Source organism: Saimiri boliviensis, chromosome 7 (assembly GCF_048565385.1).
Source record: "Saimiri boliviensis isolate mSaiBol1 chromosome 7, mSaiBol1.pri, whole genome shotgun sequence".
Lineage (NCBI taxonomy): Eukaryota > Metazoa > Chordata > Mammalia > Primates > Cebidae > Saimiri > Saimiri boliviensis.
Genome location: NC_133455.1, coordinates 62,136,937 through 62,150,291, shown reverse-complemented (window position 1 = coordinate 62,150,291; position 13,355 = coordinate 62,136,937). Strand labels below are relative to the sequence as shown.

The window sequence follows — 13,355 nt, the reverse complement described above, 5'->3', positions numbered from 1 at the left end:
CTTAGGAGCAGGAACCCTACTGTGAACTGCATATACGAGGGATCTAGGTTGCATGCATCTTATGAAAATCTAACACCTGATAATCTGAGATGGAGCGGTTCCATCCCGAAACCATCCCCACCCCTACTACATCCATGTCTTCCATGATATCAGTCCCTAGTGCCAAAAAGGTTGGGGATTGCTGGTGTAGAGTTTTTACCTGGGCATTGGGAATGGCTGGATTCTTTTATATTCCTCAGAAGAATATGTATACTTTTGTTTTAGTAGTCAATCACTTTGCTTAGATTCAAGTCCTGTTTAGTCCTGTTTTCTTTGGTTGGGTTGTGCGCAGTCTGCCCCATACATTGTGACTCAGGGATCAGCAAAATACTTGGCAGAGTTATACACAGAATCTGGGGGTCCCCTGCTCTTACCTTCCTTTTCCGAGATTCTCTGTCACTTTTCATCAGCTGAGTTTGCCCCAAGATCTGTTTTCTGGTTATTCAGGCCAGAAAGGCTGTGGATTTCTATCGGAGGTTAGCTGTCCTGTGGCTCTGACTTCAACCAGCCCTCAGACTAAATGCCGTAAACAAGAAACTCACTGTATGCCAGTCCCTTCTCCAAGCTCAACGCCCTCCAGAATCTCCTTGCTTTTGTCCAGTTTCCAGTGTCTTTGGGTAGGTGGTATTTTTCGTTTTGTTTTATTTTTGTTTTTAAACTATTTCCAGCGTTTGGAGTGTTTCTCTATGGGAGGGTCAGATCTGGTAGTAGTTTACACGTTATATAAGAAGGAAAAAACCAGAAAGAGCTCTTTGTGATTCTTTAGCATTCCCTATTTATCTGGTTTTGTTCTCTGTCTTTAATGTTAAAGGCTTTCTCAAAATGTCTGGTCCTTTATTTGTTCCTGTTTAAGAAGTTCTGTGTGCAAACCATTGTTCTTGGTAGAGTGATCAGGCAGGTGATGGGTATTTCCTTGGTAACTTCAAAATACTACGTTTTCCTCGAGTACATTCAGTTTTTCTTGGGAACAGTATTCCAATTTATTACTTGTGGGAAATCTGCTTGGATGCATGCAAAGCAGAGTTAAGGAAGAGATTCAGAGTTTAGTGTTCAGATTTTTAATGAGTTCTTCCATTTTTCAGCCCAGTAGCTCAGCTACAGCATTAACTGTGCATGGTAACCCTGTCTCACAGTTTCCCTGGGGTCCTTTCTCTAGAGTGTAAACCTTTCCAACTTCTGCTGGGGTGATGGAGGTAGCTTTATAGTGGGGAAGCTGGTCTAAGGGTCTAGTTGTTTCTTGTTCAGATGTTTAACCAATCCTTGGTTTTCAGCTCCACCCTAACCCTGAAGGCAGAAGGTCATGGTGACTTCTGTGTCCTGGGCTTTTTGAGTTTTGATTGGAAAACTTCTTATCGGCTCCCTCTGTTCCCTCCACCATTTCCAGGCACAGTCTTGGTTGTGTGTGTGTGTGTGTGTGTGTGTCTGTGTGTGTTTCCATTCTACTGGTTGAGTTACCATCCATCCTATTTCTGTCTGCTGCCATGCTATTGAAATTTGGTCTTCTGGGGTCTTTGCTCATGTTCTCTATATGCTTTGGTGTTTACGTCTCTTTATTTCTTTACATTCATTTGAGTGGAGTTTTTGGAGGAGAGTAGATGTATTTTCTCTCATTCTTATTAATAGGAAGTGAATAAATTATAAGGAACTAATTTAAGGAGAAAACATAACTTTTCTGGTAAATGATAAAAGCAAACTTTTCATCATATCATGTTGGATTTTTAAACAACATTCTAAACTTGAAGCTTCCTCTCCAAGAAGGAGAATCGAGTAGAGGTTGGGGTGCTTAAGTGTGATGCAGCATTATAGAGATGCTGAGCTCTAAGCAACTTGTGGGTCTTCTGGAAAAGAGATGTTCACAATTCTTTAGTGGTAGTACACATTTTTTAAAAATAAAATTTTACTGCCAAGTGCTGTGACTCATGCCTGTAATCCCAACACTTTGGGAGGCCAAGGCGGGCAGATCACTTGAGGTCAGGAGTTCAAGACTAGCCTGGTTAAAATGGTGAAACTCCATCTCTACTAAAAATACAAAAACTAGCCAGGTGTGGTGGTGGGCACCTGTAATCCCAGCTGCCTGGGAGGGAGTCAGGAGAATTGCTTGAACCTGGGAGGCAGAGTTTGCAGTGAGCCGAGATCATGCCACTGTAGTCCAGCCTGGTGACAGAGTGAAAATCCATCTCAAATAAATAAATGAATGAATGAAATAAAATTTTACTTGCACTTCAATATATAAAACAGAAAACGAGCCGGGCGCGGTGGCTCAAGCCTGTAATCCCAGCACTTTGGGAGGCCGAGGCGGGTGGATCACGAGGTCAAGAGATCGAGACCATCCTGGTCAACATGGTGAAACCCTGTCTCTACTAAAAATACAAAAAATTAGCTGGGCATCGTGGTGCATGCCTGTAATCCCAGCTACTCAGGAGGCTGAGGCAGGAGAATTGCCTGAACCCAGGAGGTGGAGGTTGCGGTGAGCCGAGATCGCGCCATTGCACTCCAGCCTGGGTAACAAGAGTGAAACTCCGTCTCCAAACAAACAAACAGAAAAAGTTGTTTTCTCCCCAGCCATTTAAGTGTTCTTGTTATAAAACTCCTCAGCTCCTTTCAAGAGCTTTGGGATCCCCTGGAGCACAAATGGAAAATCATTACTCTAGGGACAGCAATTTACATTGTCCTGGCCCAAACAGTAGGTGCAACCATTTTTTTTTTTTTTTTCTGATTTAGGAGTGCTAAGAAGTAATTATTTTAAAAAATGTATTGATAGGTAATAGACGTATATATATGGGTGAGTAAATGTGATAATTTAAGACATTCATGTAATTTGTAAAGATCCAGTCAGTGCCATTGGGATATCTATCACTTTAAATATTTGTCCCGTCTTTATAAGAAGCAATAACATTAAACTTTGTTGGACACTTACTATGTTCGTGACATTATGTTATGGGCTTTATATACATGATCTCATTTAATTCTCACAACAATGCCGGGAGGTAGATGTAATGATTACTTCCATTTTATAGGTAAGGAAATGGAGGCCTGGAGAGGTTAAGTACTTGTTCATGGATACACGGCTGGGAAGTGGAGGAGCTGGGATCCAAAGCCCGCTCACTTAGCCAGGACATGACCCTGGGCATGGTCTGATGGGACCCCATTTCCCAAGCCCCTCAGATGCCTGCACGCCCAGCACCTGGAACCAACATTGTGGGGGCTGTATACTGAGGGTTGCCTCCTATTTGTGACAAAAATATAATAGAGTGAAACAAAAATGCAATGCATGTCTCTAATCTTCAGGCAACGGCAGTTCCCAGTCACCCCACCCTATTCTGCATCTGACTCCTGCTCTCCTCCGCAGGTCAAAGGTGAGTGGGACCCACCTTCCGCACATCTTGCACTGTTGCTCTTTTTCCTGGACTCTGGCCGGTGAGAAAGGGGCACTTCTTGCTTGTGTCTCTCCCCAGGTGCCTGCTACCGGACTCCAAGGCCCACAACTGGGAGGACCCCAGCTCCTTTTCTCCACCCCGCAGCTGCCCCTGCGATGCCGCCTGTGCACCCGCTGCAGGTCACCTCTGGAATGGGCGACTCCAGCCAAATCCACGGAGGCTTCCACAGCTGCCACTCAAACGCCAGTCATCTTGCCACCCCCCTGGACCAATCCGTGTCCTCCCATATGGGGATAAGTTGTTCTTACCATCCGCAGCCTCTGTGCCATAGCCCTGGGTAAAGAAAAAGACATTTAGTCATCAAAGATCTCTGCAGAAAGCCTCGGAGCAGGCTGCCTCTGGCAGGGAGGTAGAAAGACTGCACAGTGGAGTCCTGTCCAGGAGATGGCAGTGTTTAGACGTATATAGGACGTCGCGAGGTCCCAGTGTTCTCGGCTTAGACAATCTTTTAATTAAAAACCCTCTAAATCCAAGGTCCTCATTCAACCCAAAGCTAAAATGTCAGTGAGGTTCTGGATGATGGAGGAAACACTGATTGTGCGTATGCAGCCGCAGCTAGACTATCAAAGGGAATTGTGAATGAACTCTTAAAGAAATATCTGCTAATTAAGCATTAACGAATGTTATTTTCTCCTGTCTTGTCTCCTTTTCTTTCTTTTATTCCCTCTTCTGGATCTAGAGGGTGCCAAAAAGAGTAAGGGCCATCAAAAATTGTGGTAAAACTCCACGTGAAAAAAAATTGTCGTGTGTAAGATGTATACCTATATTTTAAGTCTATATCTTCTCTGTCTCAATGAGTACTCTGCCATTGTAATTTATTATTCAATTTATCTTTCATATTGGTGAATCTCAGGTCCACTTGATCAAGGAAAACTGAGTTTCAGCCTAGTAAGGCTCAAAGAACCTTAACTAATTGGAATTAGACTTAGGAAAGCAGAGAGCAGTGACCTGGGAGATTACGTTTTATTTAATATAACATGGTGCACAAGGAAGAATCCTAACCTTCATTTTGGTGTCTTGATTTTAGAGCCTCATTACCTCCAACCAAGAAGAGAAAGTGCACGCAGGCACTGGAAGACTCCGGGGACTGCCGAGTGTGGGCCCACCACTGCAGACCAAGTGAGCAAACTTGGGCGGGCACAAGGGCAATGCCAGCAAAGCCTTCTGCATTAAATCAAGGCTTTTTACCAGCCTTTGAGCGGCCCTACAAAAGTTTCCTTCTCAGAGGAGAGCAATGATAGGCTCTGGGAGTTTGGTTCTTTCCTCTTGACATACCTTTCATGCAGGCAGGGTCTCAAAGATCCTCCAAGGAAGAGATGCGGTTTTCTCTCTCGGGTGCAGGTGAAATGCCAGTCTTTCAATTTCAGGGACAATGTGTCTCAGGGGATCCAGGCTCCAGGCCTGTGGAAGCTGTGCGATGTGGCAGCGTCTTCAAGAGGCCATTGCAATGTTGCAATCCTTCTCAACCTTAATGTGCACAAAATAGCTGGAGGATGTTGGTAAATTGCAGACTGATTCAGTCTCTAGGGTCTGAGGTCTGCATTTCTAACAAGCTCCCAGGTGATAGCGATGCTGCTGGCTCATGGAAGGCACTCTGAGAAGCTAGAACAGGGAGGTGGAAAGTTGAACTCTTCCTCAAACTGACTTCAAATTGGGAAGTTCCCAGTGGATGTTTGAAATTTTGTAAAATCCTTTTAGCATTCTTTAACCAAGTCATCAAATGCCCAAGTGGTCAGCCTACCTGTTTGTTTGTTGTTGTTGTTGTCGTTTTTTGTCTTATATAACGTGTTAACATGTCATGTTTTGAGCTAAGAGACATGAGTAACAAAGTAGGCTTTTGAAGTCTAAAGACCTGAACTTCAACATTTTTAGAGTAAATGCTATGGCATATACTAAGGGTAAAGGATGACACTTTAGACCGGTTTCTGTTTGTTTGTTTTTGTAGAAATGGGTTTCACTAAGTTGCCCAGGCTGATCTCGAATTCATGGCTTTGAGTGAGTCTCCCATCTCAGCCTCCCAAAGTCTTTGGATTGCAGGCATGAGCCACTGTGTCTGGCCTCAACCCAGTTCTGTTAGCCACTGTAAATGGCTAATGTGGGCAGTGTGAACAAATTCACCGTACCAAGTCCCATTTTTTCTGTCTGCATTTGTCAGCTTGGCAAAAGGTTGAAGATTTCCTTCTTGGGCCTCCCATCCCACCATTGTCCCCAGACTCTAGAGGTTTACACTGTCCAGAAAGGAGATGTGTGGACTCACCCAAGTGGGAAAAGACACAATCTCTCCAGCTGGGGCTTCTGCCTTTGCCTTTACCAGCACATGGTAAGATCTCATTCTCGGAGGGACCTCTGGCGTCAGCTCCAGCATGGGCTGTGGAGGCCTTCTGTGGATGCTGACTTCACCCTGTCAGTCAAGTCCCACCCACCTCCTAGGAGTGCGGTCTCAGAATTGCACTGGGCATCCATCCCTCACATCCACTGAACCTCAAACTGCCTCCTTTCTTTTTATATGCATCCAACATGGTCAGCAGTTGCTCACCATTTTTTTTTCCAACCTTAGAAACACAAAATGCTAATTAAAGCCCCGTTTGTGGATAAGATAGAGCTCTCCATCCACCTTCCCATGCAAGGCTACCCTAATTTCTTCAGGGATCCCCACATCTAGCCTGCAGCTTTCTTTATGATTCTCAAACATAAAAGGCTGAGTAAATTCCTAGCCAGACGGGGGAACCATCTGTTCATTCTACTGCAGATGTACTAGCTCACTAAGGGATACAGGACAAGTCATCCAAGAATTTCCTCGTCAAACCAGATTGCTGCTCAAATTGTCCTGGCCATCCCAGAGTTAAGCTCCATCCTGTGATGGGTTTCTGCTGCCTGCCCCAGAAAGGCCATTGATTCTTCACCAACTTCAGAGAACAACTATGGAAGAGTGACTGAAATTACTAGGATTTCCAACAGATAGGAAATTCTGTATCCCTTGTTTAAGTCCTATTCACAGGTCACTGAAAAGCTGAGTAAAGATAACTGATTCCGGACAACAGTTCCAGCATGAAAGTGAGCACGTTCTCAGGACCAAAAAAAAGAAAAAACAAAAAATAAGAAAGACATAAAACAAAGCATGTAGTTAATCCACATGCCACATTCTTACTACATTTTGTATTTTTAGCAAAAGTTTTCTAGTCAATAATTCCTATTTGATGTTGCAGGGGCCAAGGGTTTCTACAAAGGTCCTGGGGAAGCAGCACATTGCTAGAAAAAGATTATGCTAGTGTTATAGACAGAAGGATCACTGATTTTGTATCAGAAATGTCTTAAATTAATCAATAAAACTTTTCTAGTGCCATCCTCCCAAGTAGTACACTTTGCTCAAAGGTTCCAAGATCCCCCTTTATAGGCCTGAAAATGTAGAATCACTGGGTTGGTGTGGGCAAATGTAAAATTTTGCTGAGAGAGGAAGTGCTGGTAGGCAGGCTCCTACCAGCTGGTTCCTGGCCCTACTTGGTCTTAACCCCAAATAAAAAAAGGGTTCGGCTAGGCGTGGTGGCTCACGCCTATAATCCCAGCACTTTGGGAAGCCAAGGCAGGCAGATCACGAGGTCAAGAGATCAAGACCACCCTTGCCAACGTGGCGAAACCCCATCTCTGCTAAAAATACAAAAATTAGCCAGGTGTGGTGGCACGCACCTATAGTCCCAGCTACTTGGGAGGCTGAGGCAGGAAAATCACTTGAACTCAGGAGGCGGAGGTTGTAGTGAGCCAAGATCACACCACTGCGCTCCAGCCTGGGTGACAGAGCAAGAGTCTGTCTCTAAATAAATAAATAAAAATGAGTTATAGTCAAAGTAATTTTAAAACCCAACTTAAAAAAAAAAAGGGATCATGGCCTCCCTGGGAGGCTTCAACCCTCTGTTATTTTGAAGCTTAAACACAAAGTGTTTTCCAGCCTTAGAGTCATGGCCAGCAGCCCCCAGTAAGAGGTACACTGGCTGAATTCACACTGCAGCATCTGAAAAAGTACCTGTCTTGTCTCTCCAGGAATCTGGGATTCTCAGAGCCTTATTTTTCTTGATTATGAAATGAGAATAATAATTTTGACTTTACTCATTTCTAAGACTTTTTAAAGTAAGTTATGCAAACATGATTTGAAAAGCATTCAAATGCAAGCTATCAGTTTTCTCCAAAAGGTCTGGACTTAGGCAGTTTGCTACTTTTACATTCTCACTTCTGTTAGATTTTCTCAAGAGATCCTCAGTCTAGCATGAAGTGAAGAGGAAGGTTTGAATCCCACCTCTTCCATTTAACAGCTGTGACACTGGTAAAGTTATTTCAGGTCTTTGAAAGTCAGTTTCCACATTTGTTAAATGAGATTAAGAAACCTTATCTCGTAACCACTTAGGAATTTTTTTTTGGCAGTATCTACTAAAGCATGTCCTACAACCTGGTGATTCCACACCTAGAAGTATACTTAGCAGGAATGTGCACATATGCCCACCAAATACATGCATAGAAACGTCCAGAGCAGCATTACTTAACAACCACCAAAAACTAAAAAGATCCCAAATGGCCATCAACATCAAGATAAATTGCAGTATATTTATGCAATGGAGTACAATACAGCAATGAGATTGAGCAAAGGACTGCCATTTGCAACACTAATGAATGAATCCCATAAACATACTGTTGGGCAAAAGAGGCCAGTGACACTGGGCATGGTGGCTCATGTCTGTAATCCCAGCACTTTGAGAGGCCGAGGTGGGTGGATTGCTTGAGCTCAGAGGTTTGAGACCAGTCTGGGCAACAAAGTGAGATCCTGTCTCTACAAAAAAGTAAAAAAAAAAAAAAAAAAAAAAAGCCAATGTGGTGGCACGTACCTGTGGTCACAACTACACAGAAGACTGAGGTGGGAGGATATTTTCAGCCAGGAAGTTGAAGCTACAGTGACCTATGATTGTGCCATTGCACTCCAGCCTGGGCAATGGAGCAAGACCCTGTCTTAAAAAGAAAAAGAGGCCAGCTCAGCATATAAGATTATATATTATATCATAGTATTCCATTTCTATAAACTGTGCTATGGTGTTAGATTTTAGGGTAGTGGTCAGTCTTGGGCAGGAGAGACTAATTATTGGTAGGGGTCATGTGGTATCCCCTGGAGGGCTAAAAGGGTCCTGTACCATTAGATCATTTCGTAAATTATAAAATTGTGTACTCATGATCTGTGTACTCTTCTTGATGTACAGTGTCCTTCAAAAAAGAACGTTTATGGAACAAAAGATTCTTACCTGGGAAATAATTTAAGGAGCTGTTGGAATACTGTGTAAAGTGTCTGGGAAAGCACCTGTGTGTAGAAAGCCCTCAAAGTAGCAGACATTGTTAGTCGTATTGATATGAATAAGTTCTAGCTAGCCTCAGGTGTGTGCCTTGGGTTTCAGTGTGGGCCTGTAATCCCATATTCTGTTCCCTAGGGATCTCCCAGCGGATAGCCATCTTCCAGGGAAGGCATAGCTGTGTCACCCCTACTGGAGCGGCTGCTCTGATACCCTTACTGTTGTGATGACAAAGGCAGGAAATGCTGTTATTTTTTAGGACAATCTCCCGTCCACCTTCCCCATCAGTGTCTGGAGGAGTAGAGCTGGCTTTTGACTGCATGCCTGGGAACACTGACCTTGTTGCCACGCTTGGGTAGGAAAGTGCATGATTTCGCTGGTATTCAGTCAGGCACATGGGTTAGTTATTTCACATTAGATAGAGCTGCCATGGAGGCCAAGAACAGAAGTATTTCCCAAGACTTCTTAGGAAACACTGAGCTACACATGTTGAAACAAGGACAGTGATGATGACAGTGCCACTGGTCATAGCTGAAGGCACCGTTGCTTAAACTCTTACTAGTGGCAGACACTGTGCTCTGCACTTCCCAGTCATGGCCTCCTTGAAACCCTTCAACAACCCCGAGAGGTAACATAATTAGTCCCATTTTGCAGATGAAAACACTGAAGCTCACAGAGCTTAAATCATTTTTGTAAGATTGCTTTAGCCCTAAGTGTAGAGTTGTCATTCAAACCCAGGACTGTCTCGATTTGAAACTCCCAAGCTCTTTGGCCCTTTCTCCATTGGAGGAGAGAAGAAGATAAGAAAGAAAGAATTACGTTCTCTCTTTCTCTCAATTTGGTGTAAGCAGGATGTTTCTTTTCTTTCTTTCTTTCTTTCTTTCTTTCTTTGTTTTTTTGAAAATATTTTAGACCAGGTAGCCTTTGGAGGAGTGAGAGCATGAAGAGCTCCTTGCATTGTCCACTTCATGTGTTTATAGCTGGGAAAAAAGTTTTTCAGGGTTTTGAGAAATCTTCCTAAAATTGGTGTTTTATGAAAACAAAAAAAATGCATATTTCGCTTAAGTGACATTTAATAGCAATACCCCAAGAGAAATAGTTGGGTTTTTTTTTTAACATTTGGGATGAAAAGTAGCTCTATTTATTTGTTTTAGGAAGTCCTCAATGGAAGTATAAAGAAAGGAAAAGTTTGATGATTAAAAAACAACTCAGCTCCTTTCTCCTGTATTCTGTAAGCTGTGAGCTAAGAGGATACATTCAATAGGAGCTGATGTCCTATTTGCACATTGTTACTGACAGCCTGAACCTGGTCTCACAAACACCCACTATTTCCCATTCCCTCCTGATGCCAAGCATGAGTGATGGTAGAGGAGTTAAAAGGAACAGCAACCATGCCAATACCATTTTACATAAAATTATCTGAGGTTGAATCCATATGGTTCAGGAGGCATACTCAGATTAAGACAAGTTGCAAAGATTATGCAGAATAGTAGGTTGCACTTGTGAAATTGCTGTTATTTGACCATTTTTGACATAGAAAAGTGGCAGTTTTCTACAGTTGATATTGCACACTAACAAGATTTTCTCTGTTACTTTATCTTGGTTCCAGCTTCTGAAAGTGCTTTCACTTCCATTATGTCATTCTCTCTGCTCATGTAATGCTGTGATGTGTAAAGATGGCATGACACATGTTTTTAATTTCTATTTTGCAGTTGAGGGAAGTAAGACACCAAGTGAATAACTGCTTTAAGTTCAAAAAGCTGGACCACAGGATCTTAGAGCCACAAAAGACCTGCCAAAATCAAAACAGATTGGTTACAATGAAGAAAACAACCCAAAATTTAAAAAAACAGCAACCCCTCAAACTGCCTTGTGCAAAAAAAGCAAACTAACAACAACAAAACAAGTAAAAAACAAAATCAAGGAATCTATTGGCTCCTGTAACCCGAAGGTTTAGAATTGGGTCCCGGAACTCAGATGACATCTTCAGGACTGGGTGCCCTTCATTTTTAACTCTGCCTTCGGCTATGCTGGCATCATTCCCATATGCCTTTCCCTCATGTCCCCAAATGGTGCCAGCAGCTGTTGGGGATGTATCTTGCAGGTTCAAACCTCATGGAGAAGAATGAGCATCCCCGAAATGCTGAGATCCACTCTGCTTGAATTGGGATAGGCCACAAGTCCACCGCTGCTGCAGTTACTGATGCAAGGGCTGAATGCTGTACTTTGATTGAACTGGGTCACCTACCCTCTTGGCTCTGGGAGTGGATTTCACTGCAACCCCACAGAGTGAAAAGGAAGAGAAGCTATGCAGTTTGTAGGGCAGATAGATATTAGGGACAATGTTACAAACAAGGGTTCACCCCCACCCTTTGACATCACTGACCCTAGGCTGCTCCTTTTACAGATGAGAAAATGAGGTCAGCAGCACACCTACCCCCAGCACATGACACTTGCCCAGTCACTCTGCCTTACACATGGCCCTCTCATTAGCACCATGCTGCTAGCTGTGAGTCTAGGAAAAACAGCCTGGAAGGAAGGCTCTGACCCACCTGTTTCTTTGCAGTGACAAGTAGGAGTCACAGCAGTGAAGTCCAGGATCCTGACAGTGAGAGACAGAACGGGATGCCTACAGACCAGTGCTCTCGTGCTCTGAAGTGGCAGCCATACCATAGTGTTCCTTGGCACAGCTTATTAAACAGTCATTATGAAAAACTGTAAGTGGCCTTGGGTGGGCTGGAGAGTGTGGGGAGAAAGACAGTGCCAAAGCTCAGTACTGAGTTCAAGCACTGGAGCTTTGATGCCACCTGTGCTCAAGTGGGGCAAGTTGATGAGAAAGTGTCTGTCTTATTCCTCAGTTTTTGCATCCTAACAAATACATAGTTGGGGCATGGGTTTCTGGCCTTCAGAAAGCCAGACTTATAATTCTATTTGATTATAATTTAACCACTAAATGATGGAGAAAGAAGGAATCTTTCTGGGATCGCATACCAGTTTAAAAACTGGAATATAGACATTCCCCAAATCCCCAACATTTAATCCTGCAGGTAATTTACAAGGCTATAAAATACTTTTCTGAGGGCCACATTAAATTGTGAGCCAGTGACCACCCCATCATATATGCTGTGAATGAATATCACCAAGTTTTTTGACAATATATCCTGCAGGAATCATGGTAGATGGTTTCTTTGTGTTAAGGAGTCTGAAGTTAAATAATACAAAACATACCAAAGAAATGGAAAAGCTTCACCCTATTTTTATGACCTAATATAGTTTCAAGAAATAAATGTGGACTCCTATATTATTACTCTTAAACATCCTCTAAACTTTTTTTATTTCCTAGCATGTAATTTACCTACTTAAGTCTTCTAAAATTTTCATTGGGCTATAGTTATAGAGGGCTTTTAAAAATTATCCAAATTCAAATATGGTAAAGCTTATTACTAGGACTTTTATATTGAATGTACTAAGAGGAAGAAATATTTTCCTTAAAACAAAATCTAGGGAGTTAGACTTTGGGAGTTAGTGTGTTTAATAAGCTAAAGGAAGCTCATTGCTCATTGTATCATTGAAATGTCATGACTTTTTGTCTTTTCTACTGTGTACAATTAAAAAAAGAAATGAGGGGTTCATGGGTTTTGGCTTTGAGGCTTGGCCATCATTATCTTTTGGGGAACATTCCGTGTTCTATGTGAAATATGATAACCGAGGTATGAAGCTGTCACACACAGGCTCAATGTTTTAATTAAAACTTAACTGCTTCCCAGGCTGTATGCATCAAGTTGATCAAGATTTCAAGGTAAGTGTTATTAGCTCTCTTCTTATTTAAAAGCATTTTTAAGTTTGTTTGAACAGCCTATCTCAACTTCAATAATCTAGAAAAAAATGGAGAACACAGAGGATATGGGAAAAAAGGAGAGCACAGATTATATAAACTCAAAAGTATAGAGGCAGATTTATGTAGAATATTTAGCAATGATTCACTTTTTCTAAGCAAAAAAGGAAGGCAATATTTACCTTCCTTTAGAATTCAGGCCTTCCTAATTTCACTGCTTTTATCAATGTGACAGAAAAACACCTATCTTTTCTTATATAATCAGGTCTAATTTGTTCCAAGAGTATCATTTTCTTAAGTTACCTAAAAGCATTACAGTTAGGACATTCGAATTTTATTAATTTTTTTCTGAATAATGTTTCAATGCTATCAAAGAACTTTTAAAAAGCCAGTTTAATTGCTTTTATACTTTTGATATCAAAAGCAGAATTGCCATTTTTATGTAAACAGATTTCTATAATCAGAGATTGATGTTTAAGGTTCAGAATAATCATCAACAGTATAATTCTTGTTGATTGATTCCATTTCTGATTACAGCTACCCTAAATTTCAGGCTGATGCTCATAGCTTAACTGTACTTTTTTCTTCAGAGTTTTTGATGGTGAAGCATGAAGCATCACCAAAGAATCTCCTTTTTTTCCTCAATCAAGACAGTTCTTATTACCCTCTGTAGTAAAATCTATATAGTTCTGGCCATCTAGCCTTTATATGAACAAATTA

At 42.0% G+C, this 13,355-nt stretch overlaps 1 protein-coding gene across 1 annotated transcript in view; it reads left to right on the top strand.

Annotated features, from left to right (window-relative positions):
* MYRFL (myelin regulatory factor like) overlaps positions 1–13,355 on the top strand; it is a 146,888-nt gene that overhangs the window by 50,462 nt on the left and 83,071 nt on the right. The window contains exons 3-6 of the mRNA XM_039472239.2: positions 3,328–3,395; positions 3,495–3,753; positions 4,504–4,595; positions 11,367–11,517. Of these exons, the coding sequence (XP_039328173.2) occupies positions 3,328–3,395; positions 3,495–3,753; positions 4,504–4,595; positions 11,367–11,517 (570 nt within the window). The remainder of the gene's footprint in view (positions 1–3,327; positions 3,396–3,494; positions 3,754–4,503; positions 4,596–11,366; positions 11,518–13,355) is intronic.